The following is a 22,433-nucleotide window of genomic DNA, read 5'->3' as shown; positions in this document are numbered from 1 at the left end:
TAAATTGGCCATTTTGGGGAAATTGTAATTGCTTGGACCTACATCAAACCTAACACTACATGACACAATACCATGCTCTTTATCCATCTTTCCTCCACATGAGGTGAGCACAATGGCCCTGGCCATTTCATTGTTATGCAAAGAATAACAATATGACCATATAAAGGATTTTGTGATTCATCTGGAAAACCAGAAGAATTTGAGGTACTGTGTGTAGGTGCAGCATCATTCCTATAAACCCACGCTAGAGGGAATTTTCTTTTACATAGCTCAGTCAGTGACAGCTTATTACCGCGTAAGTCAAAGGTTTGGGGTTCCGACACCAGCTGGACCTTGCGTGTTTTTCGTCTGCAACATGGTTACATGGTTTTCGTCGGTTTAGTATCATGACCAACACAAATCTCAGTGCCGACAAAGCATTTCCTCTGTTGGCAAGATAACAACCACTGGCAATGCAAGTTTTATGTTTTTGCTACAATACGATGTTGTTGAAATTCCAATCGGATGCTAGCGAAATTCTAATTTGGTAGTACGATCCAGACTACTTGGATGTTTCTGAGAGGTGCCGTTTCACAGTGGGTTTGAAATGGAATATATTGAAAACCCCTTGTATGAGAAGATGTCTCTTTATAAGGAAAATGATAATAAACTGTTTGCTGCAGCTATGGTAGTCGAATGAAATACAGACATTCCGCTGCTGCAATCTGTCCTTTGCATTTGTCTTTGGCCACCTGACTTTATCAAGAGTCTCTATTCTTTGGTCAGTGGATTTGTTTCTCCTTATGGAGGGTCCTGAGTCCGCCCTGTCATATGCCAGCACGTATGGTGCTCAGTAGGTTTGCAAATTGCCACCCTTGTTAGCTCACCTCTTAGCAGAGGTGAGCTTATCCCATACCGTGGCGTCCGTCGTCCGTCGTCGTCGTCGTCCGTCGTCGTCCGTCGTCCGTTAGCAGAGCACGTTTCGTAACTGTTAGAGCTATTGAGTTGAAACTTGGTACACATGTACCCTTATGTAATGACACCTTGGAGACCAAGTTTCGGTCCGATTCGTTTCATGGTTTGGCCACCAGGGGGCCAAACGTTAAAAGTGAAAATATGCAATATCTCCCTTAATAGTAGTCGGGAAATTTTGAAAAAAATATGGTAGGTACTTCTAGCAAAGGTGCATCATATATCCTCCGGGTTTTTGATTTGACCTCCTTTTCAAGGTCACAGAGGTCAAATGGTGTAAATTGGCCGTTAGGATGTAACGATGACACGTTTCTAAACTGCAATGACTATTGATACCAAATTTGGTACACATTTACCCCTTAGTCAGGTGATCTCAGGGACCGAAGTTTGGTCCAATATGATTCACCACTTGACCACCAGGGGGAAAAATCCAAAAACCTTAAAAATGTGATTATTCCTTAACTTCTTGCCCGATTGCCACCAATTTGATATCATGGGTACATCTAACCACCATACAGTATATGTCACACAGGTTTTAAATTTGACCTTCTTGTCAAGGTCACAGAGGTCAAATTCACCGTCAGGCCGTAACTATGGCACGTTTCTTAACTGCAATGACTATTGATCACAAATTAAGTACACATGTACCCCTTGGTCAGGTGATCTCAGGTACCGAAGTTTGGTGCGATCTGATTTGCCGTTTGGCCTCCAGGGAGGGGGCCAAATCCTAAATTCTTCAAAATGCCATTATTCCTAGTAATGACTTGCCCGATTGGCACCAATTTTATATCATAGGTACATCTAATTCTAACAACCATTCAATGTGTCACCCGGGTCTTCTTTGATTTGACCTACTTTTCAAGGTCACCGAGGTCGAATGTACTGTAAATTGGCCATTTTGGGGAAATTGTAATTGCTTGGACCTACATCAAACCTAACACTACATGACACAATACCATGCTCTTTATCCATCTTTCCTCCACATGAGGTGAGCACAATGGCCCTGGCCATTTCATCTGGGTTTGTCGGCTGGCGAACCAGTAACGGTCAAGTCTAGTGCCCTCTGACAGGTGTCAGGTCCATACATAGGACATGGCCCAACATTGATCATCTTTGTTTGGCGACCTTTGTAGAGAGGGGTTCGTCCTTGCACAGCTCATTGCTTATGAGGCCCTTCAGCCAGTGAGGGACATGTCTCTTTTGAACATGTGATAGCACTCCTCCCCATTTATTTTGTTTGTCTGACCACGACCGATCACATCACAACATAATTGACCCCAAAGAGTGCATCAATAACTCCCAAGTTACCATGGAAACATTTTACCATTCGATAAAATATTGCAGTTTAATGGTGGAGAAATTGTCTCTTTGGCTGGTCCATTTGAAGTCTAAATGTAGGTAACATCTGCGGAGGGTGCCTGAGGCAAATGTGACCTGCTTTGGAAAAAGCAGGCACTTGGGGCCAAACAGAGATATTGAGTTATTGGCATGGGCTGATTGGGCACAACCTTGCCTATCTAACTTGTCATGCAGTCATTTGAGAATTCTTTGAAAATTGAACTTCAGAAAACATCATTCGTCCCAAGTTATTATTCTGAGAAAAACTTCAGCATTAAAACAAATTATGAAGTATGGCTGGTTTCTGCCTCACTGAGATAATGTACAGTACTTTAAATGGTAAATTGTCAATAAGATAATTGAATTGAGCCCTTATTGAAACACCTATGTGATACATATCTGTGTTGGCCGAAAAAGCATTTTAAGGTTTTCAAATGCATAAAGAACTTTTTTTCTAAGAGTGTACCATTTTGTGTGACCTGGTCAGTCCACGATTACTGTTAATGTCAATTCTAAGATTGATCAAATCGCTGCTTATTCTTGCATGCACCCTTCAGGTCCCCTCTTGTACTAGTGGTCGATGATCAAACCAGCAGCCTGAAGACATGGATGCTCGCAAATGATCACTAACCATTATGAAATAACAGCCGTGTAATACGGCCATTTGTCATTCTCAGCCCCACTGAGATAAGCCATGCGCATTTTGAAGATTACTGATATGCAGTTGTTCCACTGAAGTGAATTTCTAATTGATTTATGCAGTTGTGTGATCAGTAGCAGATGCTGGTCGCCAAATCTTGATGCATAGGATGATTGGGGCTTAATTGATGGAATTTGTTTAAATTACAATGGATGGTCGACTAAATCGAATAAAAAATATTCTGCAGAAAATTGGCACTGATGGATACATGATTTATCAAGAATCAAGAGAAAACCGAATGGTGTAAACTGGGAAATTTCAGTGCCTTCTTATTATAACGATTTGCAAAAATTTTGACAAAAGTGAATTTAAAAGAAAAATTTCTACTGTGTGTATTACAGTTTTCTTTCAGCAAGTTTCATTTGAAAAATCTGCAAAAAACGTCTTTGAAAACTTGATGGTTCGAGGTACTGAGACCAGCAAAACTTATTTTACTGAACTTGCTCCAAAGGACGCTAAGAATTTCGCTACTCTCTCTCTCTCTGCTCAACATTTTACATAAAGAACCGTATGCTCTTGTGGTTCTTATCTCAAGAAGTGTCAACTACTCAGCCATGACATCACACAAATGGGACCCCTGGCACACCCCGTGATGTCTTTAGGCATCGAGAGTTGATTGGAAGTAGGCAACATTTACGTAGGATATGCAAAGGCGCTGCTAGCAAAGATGGACAAGTTTTGTTTCTAAAGAGGTCTTAAGTCCTGGGTCTGACCAACATGTAGATAATTTGTGTTTACACGTTTGTGTTTATTGTTTACCGGGTCCAGCGACAGGTGGCATTGTGTCATAAGGTATTGTCTCATAACTGCTTCTACCACTTCTTATGCTTACGTAAAGAGGCTGAATCTTGGCATCTGCTGTCAGCCAAATGAAGCTGAGGCTTAATTTGAAGGAAAAACAAACAAAAAACCACATTAGTTTTGAAAATTCTCGAATAATCTATGACAGCATTAGAGTGGTGAGATATGTGCCAAATAAAAAACTTTCAAAAAGAAAAGTTGTGAACACTTTGAACCCATGCAAATCCTTTCGTGCAACAATGACGAGTTTTGTTTAATGAATTGATATCAAACTGGAGTTATTGGTAGTTTCACCAAGCACTGCAAGGGTGGTGTTAGATTGTTGGCAAAACCAAGGTTCCTCACCAAGGTTTTGCACGAAGGACAGCTCCATTGAAATGTTGTTTGGTAGGACAACCAGTACTTACAGTCACATATTGACAATTGAAACACCTCAAATTACATTGTAAACACTAAAAGGTGTTTTTAACTGTTTCAGTATTTTGCACCAACCCAAACTGTTGTAATGTCAACCATAACTGCTGTCGCCAAAACAAGGCACTGAGCATTATTCACTGTAACAGTGCTACATTGTACCCATGTTCTAACATTACAACTGGGGAATTGAGGATAAATTTTCTTGATTTAACAAAAAGCAAATGTTTGACTTTTCTGAGGAGAACTTTCTAATTTGTAGCTTCAATAGTGGATCAGAGTTGAAAGAAAATGCCCATCATAAGATTTTTCTCAATCGGACAGAAGATATTTTGATCTTCAAAGAGTTTAACATCAATTGACATCTTGCCATTCAGTTTGATTAAAAAGCGATTTATTTCCATTTTGTAGATTCAAACTTTGATAAAGCTGGCAATGTTTAAAAGTGCTTTGATCTATGCCATCAATAAGGTTCGTTTCCATCAGGTTATTTATGAGCCTTTTGTTTGGCTGATGGTTTAACCCCAGCATCATTATTGCTTATGAAATGCCTTCGCTTTGGATTTGTAATGATACATAGAGTGCTGTGTACAATCGGTCGTATCAAGAAGATAGGATTCTTAATAAAATGCTTGAAAAATTATTGACTGTAAGTCATGCATTTTTTTAAAGCGTTTTATTTCACAATTTTATTTCATTTTCACAATGTTTATCTCATCTCAAATGCATTTATAGCTAGAGATACGTGTAGAGCCATAACCCTCCCACCACACCCCCACACCCTACCCGTGTCACTTTTTTTGCATAGATTATGCCAAATTTTGGCGACGAATGTGGTATTTAGCCAATTGAACTGAGCCAAATCATATATGAATAGCTTTGTAAACATGCCAAGATTAGATAAAAGTTGACTCTCAAAATATCCTTAAATCCGCTTTTGCATCCTGTTAGACTGCTATGTCTCTCTTTGCAGACTCCATCTTGGCAGTCACTTTGTTGTTGTCAACAAACTCTGCTCATTTCCAATAACGCGGTCATTCCATCAAGTTCTTCTCACCTAGGTTATGTGTTTTACAATAATCCAGAAAGTGTTGATGACTGCAATATGATATGTCTGTCTCAAATCATGGAAGATAAACAGCGTGTTGTCTTTTTTTGCTTCTTTTTGTTAGAAATGATGATGAGAAGATAGTTTGTTTGGTTTTGTTTTGTCTATGCCTAACGGTATACCTTTCACCTTTGATGCGGAATATATATTTTTTTATGGGAGGGAAGTTATCAAAATTTGCTGCAGTTCATAGCTTTTATATTGTTCTGACATTTCTTATAAAACCTATATAACCATTGTATATGTTTTTATGTAGGGTCTGAATATTTTTAGCCATGCTCCAAAGTGCTGGACATAGCCGGTTGGGTGACCACTACACACATTTACTGCTTCTCTGAGACTGGTTGCATGCCAAGGGAAAGGATGCAATGATTAACACAATTTGTCATAAAGAACATCAAAGGTGGAAAAAAAACCCTGTCATTTAGGGTTGATAAAAAGCACCACCATTTTGGCTAGAACAGGAAATTCTAAAGCAATTACAATTCCTTCAAAATGAAGCAAATGCCCATAAAAAACCTTGGAGGCTGAACAGACACCCGTCCATGAAATGGGCATTCTCTTTATTTTGAAAGAGTTCTAATTGCTCAGGATTTCAAGTTCTTGCCAAAATGGTGGTGCCCATGATCAACCCTTAAAATATCCAAAGGTCCAATTTCTGTCGTTTCTGATGACAGGCTCTTTTGAGAGCACCTAATATTGGTTGTTATTGCTAACCTCTGGTTACCATCAACGATAAGGCTACTGTATGGCTTCTTTCGTCACAACTGTTATGTTTTCAACAAAACCTCGAACATCCATCCTGATTATATTAGCCTTCTCTTATTTGATTTGGCTCATTTTAGGAGTTTTCCTCATGCCCCAGCGTGGTTCTTTCTCCATTAAATCAGAGCCTCTCGGGTTGTAAATGAAACCTTATTGTTCCCTTTAGATTGGAACTCTGTGACAGAAGCCATAACAAGATGTTGGTGTCAGAAAGGTCGCTTGATCTTGTTTGCTACTGGCAGAAGAAATAGGAACAATATCTTGGGTGTTCTTTTCCTGCCATGCAAATATTTGCCAAAAAGTCATTTTGTGGGTGTGAAAAGGATACCGACTTGGTCTATCTTCCTGTTCCTTCAATAATAGGTCTAGGCTAGGCCAACTCAAATGTCCTACATAAGAAATAATTTCCCGATTTTCAAATTATTCTCATGAGGAGAAAGTCACCACCAGAAGGGCAGGATATATGAAAGGTCACTTTAAACTTTTTACCCTTGACTTTGATTATATTGCCGTGTCATATTACTATCATTATTTAATTAGAGAAAGCAATGATACACATCATAGTGTAAACCTGAAAATGTTTGTACCTATTTTTTTTCAAAATTTGCGACACTTTCTTAACAATTTCACTGCCTAAAATTTGGTCATTTTGGGTCATTTTCACCACCAAAAATCTCATAAGCATAATTGGGATACACTCATCAAAATTCTTCAAAACCTTTGTCTTTACCCCAAGTTTCAATAAAACAGCAGTAATAAGTACTTTGTGGGGGCATATTGGGATTATTTTCTAAATTTTTTGAAGAGAGTGGTATTTTTGGCCAATTTTCACCATTTTTCACCCAAAATGAGGAGTGGCAGACCCCTCTCAGTCGAAAAAATTATTCAATTTGAATGCCCCAGGCCAGAGAAATCATATAAAACACATTGGAGTAGCTAAAGTCATCTGATGTTATCTAGAGGAACTAAAGATACCTTAAAAATGTTGGTCGTACCTAAAGTCATCTGGTGTTATCTAGAGGAACTAAAGATACCTTAAAAATGTTGGTCGTACATGTACGATCTTGACAGTAAAAGAGTTAACAAGAAAAATCTCATGACTTACTGATTACGAAATTTCTTTCAGTTTTCAAATAATCAAAAAATATTTTCTTTACTGGCAATTCTTAGTTTTGCAAATCTAGGTTAAGGTAAAACGCCCATGGAAATTTTGCGGTATAAAGTAAATTTAGCTAATACAGGAGAAATAAAGCTGCTTCTTATGTTTTATCAAAGCTGTTTACCGGTTTTCGATGTTTACAACCGGATCAGGACAAATGGAGGTTTTTTCCCCTGTCACTCTTTGGTTACATTGAGATTACGTTGAGAATTCAGAAAGCCACAAGACCTTCCACTCCTTAGTCGTTTCTTTTTAAAAAGACCAAACTAACTCCAGCCTGTTACAATTTCTGTAATTCCCGTTGAGTACCCTTCATTTCACTCACAACGTTTGATCAAAATATTTTTATTCTCGAGCGAAACACCAACTAACGATTACCGCCCTCAGGTACTTACTTGTGTAGGAGTTTGAGTTGTCATGGCAACTGCTGCCTGGTTGTCAAGGCTCCATTCATTCATCTCCCGAGAACAATTGCTGTATCTCCGCTGCAGGATGACGGTTAACAACCTGTTATGTGATGCTTGTCAATAGGTGGTGTGTCTGACATCAACATGTCAACAATTGTGACCCGTCACTGCAAAACAAATGCATATTGTACAGAAGATGAGCCTGAATGACAACAGGAGGTAATGGAAGAAATTGATGTAGTCATATATACATTTAACACTTATTTGACAAAAGGCTGACAACAGTGAAATGAACAACCAGTCCGCCTCAACCTGTCATGATCAGTGCGACATCAACTGGTTTTGCTGTGGCAGGTCACAATTGTCATTCTTCCATAGCGGGCATGTCGATTGTTTCTAGAATTCACTAAGACAATCACGCTTCAATTGAGTGTATTTCAGGAACAATAAAAAGGCCTGCTGTGAGAGGATGACTTGTATGCAATATGAGAGGAATATAAATACATTTTTCCCTGATTTGTCTTCTTATGGGTGAAATAAAGGAATTTCATTAGCATTGATCTTGCAGATGAATATACGTTGTCACTTGTCATGATTTACACATATACAGAAAAATGAACAGTCTATTTCCAAAGTACAAGCAAAGGCAGTCATGTTTCACAATTACCAATTGTTTTGTTCACGTGACACCTGAATCATGACATGTGGCAACGTGACTTCTATGTAAATTCAGCCTTATGGCTCTGTGTCAATTATTCTAATTTGATGTAAAAGGAAGCAAATATAAAAGACATACATGTATTGATACAAGTAGTTCTGTTCAAAGCATTCATGTTCTGGTGGGCTGATCGCCATAAAACTGGACAGAAATGCAAATGCGAGATATCAATGTTGCATTGCCAAAGGCTACCTGGAACCATTGCACTATGAGATAAGGCTGTTGATCTAATTAGTAGCAAGATTTGCATATTTTAGCAATATATCATTGAAATGCAGATATCAACAATGAAGATGTCTTTCATAAATCACTCTGCTGATCTTATTTATAATAATTCCTAGAAGCGATATTGAAACATTGTCCTTTAGTCCTGATAACAGATTCTTGACTGTGTCTGCATGTGTCTTGGGATGGGATGGGGTGGGGGGGGGGGGGCCTCCCCTGGTGTTTGGCAGTTTGCTTGATATTCTGATATTCATACCAAGCCCCTGGCCAACACTTGTTGTTATCGAATATCTTGGTCTAGATATTTGCTTGAATGTGCACACTTTCAAAGGTTTCACAGGACTACCATCAATGATGGAATAGTTTAATTGCAAGTATACATTTATAGGACTATAGCAGGAATGTTCTCTTCAATTATTTTCATGTTCAATAAGATTGACCAAAATCTCTGTTAAGTTTGTTGCCTAAGGCACAAAAAACTTCGGTGTTTATAGCAACACCTCCTTGTCGTTTCTCCTTCCTACCATAGAGGGTTTCCAACGTGATAGCCACCTGCTGTTGTGTGGGGGAGTAGCATTATGGTAACCATGGGAACCATTTGACTCATTCCAAGTAAGATGCTGAGAAGTGTGATCGTCTTACTGAGAGTAATCATTGTTGGATGTAAGTCGTTTATGCGGACAGGGCTTGCATGCTGTCTTATTTGGTTCCCGTGCTAGTCTTTTACAATCCATAAATGGCAATTTTTTTCAGTGCCATTAACTCACTTTAGATGGTATCTTGTTGGCAAACTTGGCTTCAGATACTATCTTGTTTGCTCGTGATGCTCTATAAAAAAGCCATTGAGTAGACGTTCTGTCAAATTTACTGACAGCAATGAGGAACCTGCAGAACCAAAAATCCAGATGGCAGCACCTGTACTAAAAGGTACACTTCCAGTGCATTTTCCATTAAAATTAAGTTTTGTTGATTTTCTCCCTAAAACTCTTCAAAATAGAATTAAGGACCAATAAAACAACATTTTTGGTGCTATTTCCCCATGTAAAGTAGTTAAGGAATGAAATATTCAATATTCATTGACCCGGCAAATGGGTTTCTCATTAGAACCATGGTCCACTTGCCTACAGAGCCTCCTATTAGCAGGTTTTGTTGTGCAGGTTCCTCATTAACTGAAGGTTCTCTAAATGGATGTTTAAAATTTCTTTTGCTTGTTCACAAGGCAGCCTCTGGTTGGCTTCCCTTCTGACAAAAGAAACAAACGATTATAGGGAACATGATGAATAAAGTATTGTGTAATTTTAATCACACAATTTAAAAATCTTTATGGTGTGAAATCCTAAGCTGTGTGTGTTAAAGGTCAGGTTTGTTTAATTCGAAATTTGAAATGTGAACATGAATTCAAGAATTTGTAATCTTGATTTATACTTAACTGAATAAAGATATCAACAATGCTGCTGCGTATATTGAAAGAATAAATGTAAATGCCAGATTTCAATGCTCTAGGGCCTGCAATATTTAATGCAATATTGCCAGTTTCTTTCTAATAACCATGGGGTCACAAGTAAATGTAGACAGTTTATGTGAATGAAACCTGACCTTTAAGAGTTTTTATAGGTTCTCTCTCCTGTAAATTCCAGGCCGTGCTTTTTAAGGAACTTGTAGTTCACTCGGGAACAAAATATGTGCAATGCACTCTTAGAAATAAAGCTTTTTGAGCTGCTGAAAAACCTTTAATGGTTTTTGTCCTACATACGCACTCAAGCGAGGTTTTTCAGTGGAGTGAAAAAGCCATCTTAAAAATCAATTTCATATTACAAAACAACCTATACAGGGTGCGTATTGCTGTCTGTCGGAAAACCTTTAAAGATATTTCATAAGCTATAAAACCTTTATTTCTAGGAGTTTGGCTATATGTCTAATGGATGTACCTCGTTTGGATGAGCATACTGTATCGGTATCAGTGTCTAAGCCGTGTAGATCAAGATGCCCTGATTGCAATTCCATCGGCTTGTTGCCATTAGCTTCGGAGATATGTGGACTATTCGGGAGCTCACCTGATTACATTAATGTGATCACACAAAAAGATGTACTCTAAAAGATGGATCCAGCTACTCTGTAGAGAATTCTGACAGAAGAAAATCTTTGAATCTAGAATTTTCTCTGTTAAACCTGCTGCATAATACTTAGTGTTGACGTTATTTAGCCAGTTGAGGGACAGTTGTAGGAAAGACCTATCTTACATGTAATAGGCCTATGTGAAACAGATATGACCAAAACCGGCTAAATATTATCTGACAAATGCATGATGCAGATTGTTTGAGCGGGGAGAGGGGTTGGGATATTTTTGATGGTGTGTCCTGAGGCCAACAAGTGAGCAACTATTGAAATCATTCTTCTAATAGCCTTCAAATATCCAGGTATGAAGCTAGCTTTTTGGTCTGGGTGGGGGGGGGGGGGGGTGAAAAATTCCTCTTTTGTCCTCAATCAGTTTGAAAATCAGACAAAATATTGATAAAAACATTTTTTGGTGACGCTCGGTGCGTGCCACCAACACCTCTCCTTTTTAACTATGGCCAGAAATCCCAGCAAATGTTTTATTGAGATTACCTTAGAGTACATATTCACATTAACACTCACAGCTACACTTGGTTGAACCTGGCATATGCATTTCATTCACCAGTGTTGATGTTCTGGTTCCAGGTTATTCCTAGTTTGCCTGAACCACACTGTCGCTAATGTACAATGTCATGTATAAACATGTCAACTTAAGGTGGACCGCCAGAGTACCATACCTGACATTTTGTCTGACAAGATGTTGGAAATGAAACTCTTAATGTCGTTGCCTCTCTTCGCTTTTCCTCTCTATCAATATTAGTAAGAGCTTAATAACAACACTGAAGCTATCGTTACTTCGGTATGCGGTCACAACAACAACATGATCATGTGGAGATGCAGCAAAAGAAAATAGCACATCCACCTGAAATATTAGACTAAGGGTTACAATTTACACCTGTATTTCTTCTCTAATTAGGTTCCTGCTGTCTATTTTGAATTTACAATGTACAATAAATTTAGGCTTGGGGATACCAATGGACAATAAAATTTCTAGACAGCTTGCTTCTCTGAAAAATTTAAAAATGCAAGTGACATGAGTTTACCAAAATGTTAGTTTGGGCTGTTGAAGGCATTTGCATATTTCTGTTCTTCAGTATTTTTGTTTGTGGTAGCAAGAGTGGTCCATGGTGAACAACTTTGACCCTGTTACACTATATTGCAAGTTACATCAGTGACTACAAATCTATCTCAAAATGTATTTCGTTGCCTTCTACTGAACTAAAAGTCATGTAACCGTCTTACTTTAGGAGCATTAATTCAATGGTCAGCACTACCTTGCTAAACTTATCTTATTGTCATACCATTGTTCCTTGTAAACCCTCTTTACTTACCTCTATCTCTTCTTCTTTTTGTAGATGACACATCCTATACAGATGAAGCCTGCTGACAGTGAAAAAAGAAATGGTAAGAAACATTAAATGCCTTGTATTCTAAGCATCATAATCATCCTTTCAGTTGTGGAGTCACAAAGAATACTTAACTCTTTCACTGCCAAGATCGTACATGATTGTAGGACCTAAGTACGACCTAAATTTAAAGGTAATTTTAGTTCCTCGTGGCAACACCTGATGTCTTCATGCTACTCTAATGTGTTTTATATGATTTCTCTGGCCTGGGGTGTTCAAATTGAAAAAAATTATCGGCCTAGAGGATGGGGTGGGGTCTGCTACTCCTCATTTTGGGCGAAAAATTGACCAAAAATACCACTCTTTTAAAAAATTTAGAAAATAATCCCAATATGCCCCTACTTTATTACTGCTGTTTTATTGAAACTAGGTGGTGAATCCAAAATGTCCAAATTTTGGGCAGTGATAAAGTTAAAAAGCCAGCTGCAACATTCATACTTTCACTATGACTCTGCTGAAGGGACTTGACTATTCACACAAAGGATATTTTCTGTCACTCCGATCGTTGGTCTTTGTTTATTGGTCCATATTATGTGACCTAAAACGCCCCTCAAATGAGAGATTTTCATCGCTGCAACCTGCAATCATGAGCACTTGCGACAAATAATCTCTTGTTTACATAGGTCATCACAGTGACCTGCAACAAGAATCAGCGATCGCTCTGACTTACAATTAATATCAAACCAAGCAAATACCTGTTTAACCCAAATTCGAAGGAATGTTTTTTCTGGCTCATCATAGCATTCAGTCGTAGTGACAAAGTTTGTCGTTTGCAGGGCGTTTATCTACTGATTGCTGCTAATTGAAAAAAACACCATTACAATGCAGAAGAAACTGTCAATGGGAAATTTTCACATAAGCATTTAAATTTCATTATCAGGGGTCAGGAAATGAAATCTAAATCGTGGAAAAATGATTAACTTAATGGTTTGTTACTAAGAGATCCAACCATTTGCATAACTTAATCCTTTGAGTCCCATTCACCACTGCAGCGATGATTTTGAACTACGCATTCAGATTTTTCTGCTGTGGTTATCATTGAGCGCAGCGTGGCAGCACTAGTCTTGTCTTGCAGCTAACCTGATGAAAAGTATGGAAATCTTTTGTCCCTTTGGTAGGGTGCATGAGAAGAATAACCTGGATAGGACTTCTGGAAGTATTTAAAAAAATACTTTGGAATATTTTCTGAATTTTATTCTTTTGATTTGGAGCTCATGGGGTTGATCAAAGAGAATGTAAAATGATGTATTCACCAACAGTTTATAGTGCTGCAAGAGTTTTATCATTCAGGCTACAGTAAATTTTGATATTGAATGATTCTTTCTTGACTTGTGCTGTCGAAGTCACTATAAATACAGAGCATGATCTCTTGTTGCCATTGTCAGTAGAGTAGCTGCTCAATCATCAGGTGCCTCTTACAATCCTGTCAATGTTGACATGAGCGGATCTCTCAAATCGATCATGGCTTTCTTGTCTCCTGCTTACGATTGGGCAATGATATTCATAGGTTAGGGTAACAGTCAGCTTTAAGTGGTTCTTGGTGCATTGAAAGGAATTGGCAAACCTTAGAAGACTGGGTCTCTTTTGTCACTGGAGTTTTAAGGCCAGTTAAATTAATCGCGACACCACCTAGTTTACCCGGGGTCTCAATCATTATGTGCCATGTCAACATGAACGGACCACTCTAATCAGTTACGGTTATAGTATTCATAGGAAATGTCTATAGAGTCGCCTAAATTCTCAAATCTTTGGCATAGTGCACCAAGTGACTGTATTTGCAGATCTTCACTGACAGCTACAGACCAACTGCTGATAAACACTTTCCCACAAGCAAATACAATGCTATTCCGTGCCTCAGACGGTATCAAAGCAATTGATGCATCATCAAGTCATACGGGAATTTGTGAATGGAATCCCATTGCAAAACCTATTGTCCACACGTTCACCATGCTACTGATCTGCTACTGATCTGCGCCAGACTTTTAAACAGGAAATCAAAAGGCTCATTTTCACCGCCAGGGAAAATGAAGGGTAGGTTGAATCGCTAGTTATGCGAAATCCCCTTTAATCAACTATTCCTGCCAACACTCGTCACTCACTATATTGTAATTTTTTCATATATTTATATATTCTGTCAGCAAAACCTTGACATTTGAAGGAAGCTCTTCCATCTCAGTCCGTTTCAAGAAAGCAAGGCATTTGGAGTGTACTGGCCTGTTCATTTTATGTCTCGTTTCTGACTGGATTGTAAGATAGCGATGGTCATTAAATCATATCACGTAGCCCAGGACCTCGGGGATTACCAGCCAATTGAACATTCTCATAAATTAATTGACAAATACCCAAAAGACCGTGAATAGCGGCAACAGAGCATTAGGCTGTAGTAGTTGGAGATGATGGCCGATAATGGTTGCATGGGCGTGGAAAAAAGTCAGGAGCGGGAGGTCAGGTGTGATGTGTTCTGGATGGGCAATAAATTGCGTGGAAGGCGGGCAATAGGTTAGGCAAATGAGAGAAGAAAATGTGATTTTTATGAGGACAATTTGTAGAATGTCAATTTGTTGGATGCATCATTGCCTCCAGGTGCCTTTGTCTTGCAGTCTCCTCATCAGTGCGCTTTCGGTGACTGGAGTTTTCTTCAAATTGCTTGTCCACCGTCCTAAGAATCAAGATAGTGCTTTGCTGACTAAAGTTTGATTCAAAGGGCATGTCAACTGTCCTCAGGATCCAGATAGTGCTTTTGCTGACGAAAGTTTTCTTTAAAGGGCATGTCAACCGTCCTATGGATCCCGATAGTGCTTCTGCTGACCAAAGTATAGTTCAAAAGGGATGTCCACCGTACTCAGGATCCCGATAGTGCGTTTGCTGATTAAGCTTAGTTCAAAGGGCATGTCAACCGTCCCGAGGAGCCTGATAGTGCTTTTGCTGATTAAAAATTTCTTCAAAGTTCATGTCCACTATCCTAAGGATCCTGATTATCAAATAAGAAGAGTATTTATTGTTTCATTCTGGACTCTAGAATTTCATTAATAATGAGTAGGTCTCTCAATAATTGCTGGTTATCATGTATCGATGCTTGGTTTCATTTTGAACATTTTGAATGGGGAAACCAAAGATCCGCCTTGAGGAGTTTTTAAAAACTTGCTAAAAAGCAAACACGATGGAAAGTGTTTGTTAAGAGTGCAATATATTTCACTTCAGAACATTTATCAAATAGTCATGCCTGTGAACTTGATATTGAACAGTTTTGTGCTGTTATACTCATGTTCCATATTATCATGACCATTTCTTTAATATCTTGTAGCTATCACATTATCTCGTAATTGCTCCCTGAGAAATGTGACATTAATCACATATTTCTTAATGATGATTTTCTGACAAAGATTTTAGATATGGCCTTAGCCAGATATGTGCCATGAGGTTTTGTAGAAAAAGTTTACACTGAATTGTACATGAAGACAAGCAAATGTGTTAAAGATTGCCCAGGAAACATGTCTCAGAAAATACTGCAATCCCATTCTTAAAAATTTGCTACATTTAACACTGTTGAATGTTCTTGTATGCAGACTCGCTGATTTATAATAAATTTATACTTTTCAAAATGGCACTTGACACCATAATTATGACCAAGAAATTTGTTTGGTCGAATCTGCATGTTTTTCTGTTAACTATCATGGCATATTTTAATATGCCATGATAGTTAACAGAAAAACATGTTAAAACATGAGTTGGATATCTTTCCATTCTCTGAGGAACTTTATAACTAGTCATCTATTTCATAGCAGAGTTGGTTCGCAGTCACGAATCACAGAAGTTGTCATAATTCTTACTCAAAATCTTTGTTGTGTTGTATGAATTGTAACCATATAATTACTGTAGGAGAAGAGGTGGTTCTCTCGAGACTATCTTGGCGGCAGAGCTTCCGACCAATCTAGTCCCACATGATTGGGCCATGTGTAAATTTCTCACCATAATCCTCCATCTCGAGCCATATTGACCGCACTCGAAATGCTTTTGACTGCATTCAGGAATTTATATTTGAAGATGTAGAGCAGTTGGGAAAACCTGAGAACGAAGGGAAATTATTTTTAAGCGATTCCTACTCTTGTTCAGCAAACACAAGAGGTTGAGGGGTGTTTGGATTTGTTACGTTTTGGTACCGGGGGGGGGGGGGGGGGGGGGATTATCAGCTTCTTTATTTTTCATTTTTGGATTTCAGATTAGTTGCAAGTAGTAAAATGATTGTGAATTTTCTCCCCAATCATTGCAGCCTATGGACTACTTTTAGCGTGATCCTCTGAACCTGTTCAAGCGAAAAAACTCCTTTTGTGCCCCTGACATATTTGCCCATAAAAGATTGGATGGATATTCTACCCATATCATGCTCATGATGATATTTGAACACCATATTCAATATGATCGAACCGTCATCTAGACTTTGCCTATGATTTAGGAGCACTTGGTGATATTGAATTTGTGTTTGCATCCCAGTTTCAGAAAATTGAAGAGAGACTTGTCATTTTGACACCACGAGTATTGAACTGGTCATCTTTTTCATTGCCAACCAAGCTAAATAAGCTATTGACGTCACTTTCGCTGATGCTGGAAGTGATATTGCAAGAAAACATTGGTGTGTAAGGCCTTCAAGACAAAAATAGCAGCCTGGAATATTCGAGATGTGTAGACAATCTACATTTACCAGGTGCTGAAATGATTTTGTGCGGTGCTTAGGAGTTTTAGTGTTATACTCCTGGATGCCGTGACACTATTTTCCCTTTCCATGAGAAGGTTTTGATCAATGCAACTGGGTTGGCTTCACACTTGTAATTTCAATGCACATGGCAGAAACAAAAATTGCTTTTCTGCTGTGGGGCTTTTAGAGATCGATTGCAATCAGACAAGGATCTCCAAGTATTACTTCCTCAACTAGAATCGACTGGAGTATTTTCAAATCAGTTTGCCCAAGGCTGAATGTCAGATTCTAGTGTTGTTAATATATCTCTATGACACTTAATCAATAATTTTGTTAAATCAAGGTCCCTTGTGGATTGGGCTCATGGATTAGCAAATTATATATGTGTATGCATGTATACAGAATTGACATGTGAAAAAAACAAGCATCCTCTATCTTTATCGGGAGCATTTCCTGTCAAATATCTCTCCTCCGTAGTGTGTCTATCCATCCCCTGTGGCAGATCCTCCAATCCCTATCGTTGTCTCCCATGAGTAATTCCACCCCTAGGATCCTCAATCTTTGCCAGGAGGATTTGCTGTTTGGCATCCCTCCTCCCTGGTGTGTCTATCCATCCACCGTGGAGCATCCTCAATCCCCATCATTCTCTCCCGTGAGTGATTCTACCCCTGGGAGTCTCAATCATTTTCAGGAGCATTCGCTATCAGGCATCCCTCCTCCCTAGTGTGTCTATCCATCCACTGTGGAGGTTTCTCTTCCCCTATCATTCACTCCCACAAGTGATTTCACCCCTGAGTTTAGTATCCTCAATATTTGTCAGGAGCATTGCTGTCAGGCGTCCCTCCTCCCTAATGTATCTCTCCATCCACCATGGAGGATCTTCTTCCCCTATTATTCTCTCCCATGAGTGATTCCACCCTAAATTTAGGATCCTCAATCTTTGTCAAGAGCATTTGCTGTCAGCATCCCTCCTCCCTAGTGTCTGTATCCATCCACCGTGGATGAAACACTGCTCAAAATTATCCACGGTATGCATCAAGTCGAGAGGCAAACTGTTGAACTGCTTCTCTATTCATGACAGAGTCAAGTATTTAATGATCGATCAACTAAACGATGAGAGCATTGCTGTTAATATTCACAGCTCATATTCCCAAGTTGGTCATAAAAACGAGGCGAGTCATGCTTCAGCTCTTTTCATTTACGCTATTCAATTTAATTTAATCTTGCCTTTGAATGTTTTTGTCTTTAGGATTTCTAGAATTGAGTCTTTGTTTCTGATTTTTCAGAACTAATATATCACGTGTTGGATGTATTTTGAAGGTGTTGCTTAGAAGCTAATATCAATATTTGTTTCTTACGCTAGTAATACGTCTCACTGTTACTGGCATACATGAAGCTGTGGGGATGTGTTTATTAAAGCTGGCTTTGCGAATTGTTTGTGATTCTGAAAAATTGGTGAATTTGCTCATTTTTAATAGCCATTATACAAAATGCTGCATTTGATGCTTTACGTGTGAGCTTTTGAGCTGAAAATGTTCTGCGTTTATGTTCCCATTTGCCTCCTATATTGTAAAGATAGGTTGATCTAAAATACTGGCATTGATTTCAACTGCACTGCAAATTGAAATCATAAGAGGCTTGCAAGGGAATGATTAATCATTGATACTATCTTAGAGGTGGAACACAGCTATGGTGAATTGTCAAATTGATAACTTGCTATGATTAAGCCTGGAGCTCTGAATAAATTTGAGTGGTAAGTGGTTTAAATTGTCAGTTACGTACGCAGGTGTGTCAAGTAAAATCAAAGGTGTTTGCAGGAAGCAATGTCAAAAATCAAAGTATGTCTCTACTATACATGTACAACTAAATAAAGTTGTAGGGCCCTGAGGTGAGAGTGATCTATTTAACACACTGTAAACTGCCAGATTTTAACACCCTTTCTGCAATTTGCCCTTTTTTTATTCGCCTGATTATGAAATTTTGTAAAGTTTTTCTCAACAAATTTTCTAGCAAATCTATGTTATTCACAAAATCAATGAAACACAATTTTAGTGGTCCTCAGCTGTACCAGGTATTATCTTTGGGAACTGCCATTGTACTTGGCATCTTCAGAAGGCACAGAGGTCACATTGGCCCTCTTGATCAGCTCTTTGAGTTATGTCTGTGCGATAAGCGCCTCATTTATCGTGACGGGTCACATATGCAACAAGGAACTACTTTTGACACAATAGGTCACATGTCCCATCGTCTTTCTTCAAACCTTGTCTCTGTCTGATGACTTGGAAACCAAGTGGTCTTTGATTATTCGTGTGACCGCCATTGTGTTCTCTCACCACATAGCCCAATCTGACAGACTCATTGAACACGTCTGATGGACATCACTTCAGTTCAGAAACGGTTGACCTGAGAGCTCATCAGAGATGTGGAAGTGGGTGCTATAGTTAACTTTAGGTTCCCCATATTGTTGGCTGTTTTTTCTATGAAAAACAGAAGTTTTTTTATTGGACATTCACCTGATACTGTTGTTCTGGTATAGCAGTGTTCTGCTATCTTATTACAACTTAGAAATAGGACGGATGCAGGGCCCTCACTTTTTCAAATTGCATGGTCAGACTCTGAGATTTTTCTGAAATTAGGGGAGCTAAAACTGTTAAGTATCAAAATTTCCATCCCAATGACATCACTTCACGGCCTCTGTAAGTGTGTGCCAATAACCATACTTGAATCGCAGTCGATGAGTGTGAGGAAATATCTAATCATGGTCGGCTCCCAGGGGACAACTTGATAAATCTATCTTGTTAATATTCTTGTGGGGTCGTGGCAATTGTCTGGTCCAGCAGTCAGGACAGGCAGTCAAGGATGCCCTAACAATCATGGTGACATGACGGGCCAATCGAGACTTGCCACAATAACCACTCTGTTCCTATGAGCTCAACTTGTCACTGGCACATTTACCAAGTAACCAACGGCAACGAGTATGTCTCCTTATTGGAGGATGTTGCTGATGAAAATATTTGTTAAAATTTGGTTGACCTCGGTTCTTCTTCTGAAGATGTTGCTGATGAAAATATTTGTTAAAATTTGGTTGACCTCGGTACTCCTTCCGGCGGTGTCCTGTTGCAGCATTTTAATACACTAGTCTAAAACTCATGTTATAACCTTCATTAACCCTAACAGATTGCTTCCAGAAGGGTTATCACAATGGATTTAGCCTGTTGACAAGTGGCTTGTTGAGTGAACTTGAGATTACCCTGTCTCGTCATGATGTGGAAACAATTGCAGGGAAACATTGGAAGACAGATTTGAAAGGATTTCATGAGATCCTATTTCATCACTGCAGAGTGATCGATTATTCTCCCAATATATTTCAATACTGTAAGGTCTCATTTTCATGTTCGACATACCATTGTGATTGTCACGATCACATCACATCACAAGTGTGAAATTTTCTGAAAGGTTTCCTATTGATGATGAGAGGATGAAGTCATCAATACCATGTATTTACTTTGCAGACAAAACATATGATGACATTGCACCAGCACCTTATTTTTGATGGAATTTTGTTTGGAAAGTGTTAAAAAGTGGTAAAATCCAAGCACCACAGGGAATATTTAGTAAAAAACCCTTGACACCGAAGGTGTTGATCATGTCTGTATTTTGCCTTCCATGGTTAAATTGTTTGCCATATAATATAGCCATACTGCAAGTCATCTTTAAACAACATTAAAAACCCATCAAAATATCCTAATTTTGGAATGAAAAAAAATCTCCTCAAGAGTATTTGATTCTACAGTATAGTGACAGTCAACAGAAAGCATTGGGTTTAATGCCTGTATTTCCAGCATTATTCTACGCCATTGCATTTTCAAAACAATTTGATGTTTCTTTTGAGGGCAGTATTAGCAGTGGTCTTTGTCTGGCTGACCCTGTTGCGTAAAATCCTTGCTCCCTTTCACCTAAGTGGTGTCCTTGATATGAATGGATGGCATGGGGAGAGTATATTGGAGAGTGATTCCATTCAGTCAGAAGCCCTCGGGCCTCCACACACAAATTGGCTAGTAACCAAGCAACAGTTTGCTAGTAGTATTTGATGGGAGATTGTGGTGAGGACTTGTGAACAGGAGCGTGTGAGCAGAATGAATGCAGGTAAGGGGGCAAGATATTGTCACATGTGTTACTAATGCGTTTTTGTCATGATTTTGAGCATTAAGTGACATGATTGTATCCCAAAAGTCTTGTATTTCAAGTTCAAAAGGTGTGATTGCATTTGTCTTTTTCAGGTCATTCTAGAACAATGGAAGTGCCACTCGGAATGGTCAAACCTTCCATCATGTGAAGTTTCAAAGTTCTTAAGTGCAGAAACTGTATGCTCGTATCTTATCCTATTGTATGTGTCTCAACAATATATGCATTTCTGGTCTAGTGTCATTATAGTTGTGGACCATACACTATTTTTTGGTATGATGCTTTAACCATCATACCAAAGTGTCCCGTTCTCTTCTATAATTTGAGTTGAGTAGCATAAACTATTTGTTGGTGTCCTTGTCTTGTGCTCCTCTGCCATTCCAGTTGAGGAATGTAAACTATTGTTGGTACGATTGCTGATGTCTTGATCTCTTCTGCCATTCGCGTTGAGGAACATAAACTTTTTGTTGGTATGATTGCTAATGTCTTGTTCTTTTGTGTCATTCCAGTTGAGGAGCGTAAACTATTTGTTGGTATGGTTGCCAAAAAGTGTGGTGAGAATGATATCCGGATGTTGTTTTCTCCATTCGGTGCTATTGAAGAATGTACGATACTTAGAGAAAATGAACAGAGTAAAGGTGAGTTGATGTTCATAAATAAGTTCTCCAAACTATGAATAGGTTATCTAATGGTTGTCCAACACGAGTTGACAGTCATGATGTTGAGTCTGATATGCCCAAGCCAGGCGGAAGACTGAGTCACCAGGTCAATCATCCTAATTGGTCCCTCACCATAACGGCACGTAAAAACACTGATCCCGCCTTGGAATAGCGCTTGAGAATAAGACCTCCAAGTGCAGAGCGAACGCTGAAATAGAAAAAGCCCCACCCCTTCTGTAGAACTTGTAAAAATTGTATTGATAAGCCTTGGTTAACATATAGTTCATGTTGTCACTTTATAGCTGCTGAATGAGGAGTGGTGATTCATCCACTGCTACATCATCTTCTTATTCTCATTCTCATCCTTACCATCAGACATCAGACAGCCACATCGCAGAGGATGGGAATAATCATGTAATCGCGTTTGCAATCACGATTGAAAAAAATTCAACTTGCACTGATGCTACTATTTTCCAGCCTGTGTACCTATTGAGAATATCTAATTTTGCTTATCAACCATGAAGCTCTAATTTCCTGATCAATGAATCAACTGAGTGAAGCATTTGACAGCCATGCCAATAACGGATGTGTCATAAGAAGAATGAACTAATCATTACCAATGAGCAGGCCAGATACCATTCACAGTGTCACTTTTAACCCCCTTGTCATGTCATGTTTTCAAGCCTAAGTCAAAGAACATGCTCTTGACAAGTGACTTATGAAGTGTGGCATGTGACATAGTGAATCCTAATTGTTAACCAATCCTTTGGTGTTACTGACCTTTTGTTA

The 22,433-nt window shown here is 38.8% G+C and overlaps 1 protein-coding gene across 5 annotated transcripts in view; it reads left to right on the top strand.

The window, feature by feature from the left end:
- The window catches only part of LOC135488362 (CUGBP Elav-like family member 1), a 233,844-nt gene that overhangs the window by 160,707 nt on the left and 50,704 nt on the right, over positions 1–22,433 (top strand). For all 5 annotated transcript variants that reach the window (XM_064772946.1, XM_064772949.1, XM_064772948.1 and 2 more), the window contains exons 5-6: positions 12,057–12,105; positions 21,495–21,623. In XM_064772946.1, the coding sequence (XP_064629016.1) occupies positions 12,057–12,105; positions 21,495–21,623 (178 nt within the window). The remainder of the gene's footprint in view (positions 1–12,056; positions 12,106–21,494; positions 21,624–22,433) is intronic.

The sequence above is a fragment of the Lineus longissimus genome, chromosome 5, assembly GCF_910592395.1.
Source record: "Lineus longissimus chromosome 5, tnLinLong1.2, whole genome shotgun sequence".
Classification (NCBI taxonomy): domain Eukaryota; kingdom Metazoa; phylum Nemertea; class Pilidiophora; order Heteronemertea; family Lineidae; genus Lineus; species Lineus longissimus.
Note: the sequence above shows the minus strand (reverse complement) of the source record. Positions and strands in the feature narration are given on the sequence as shown.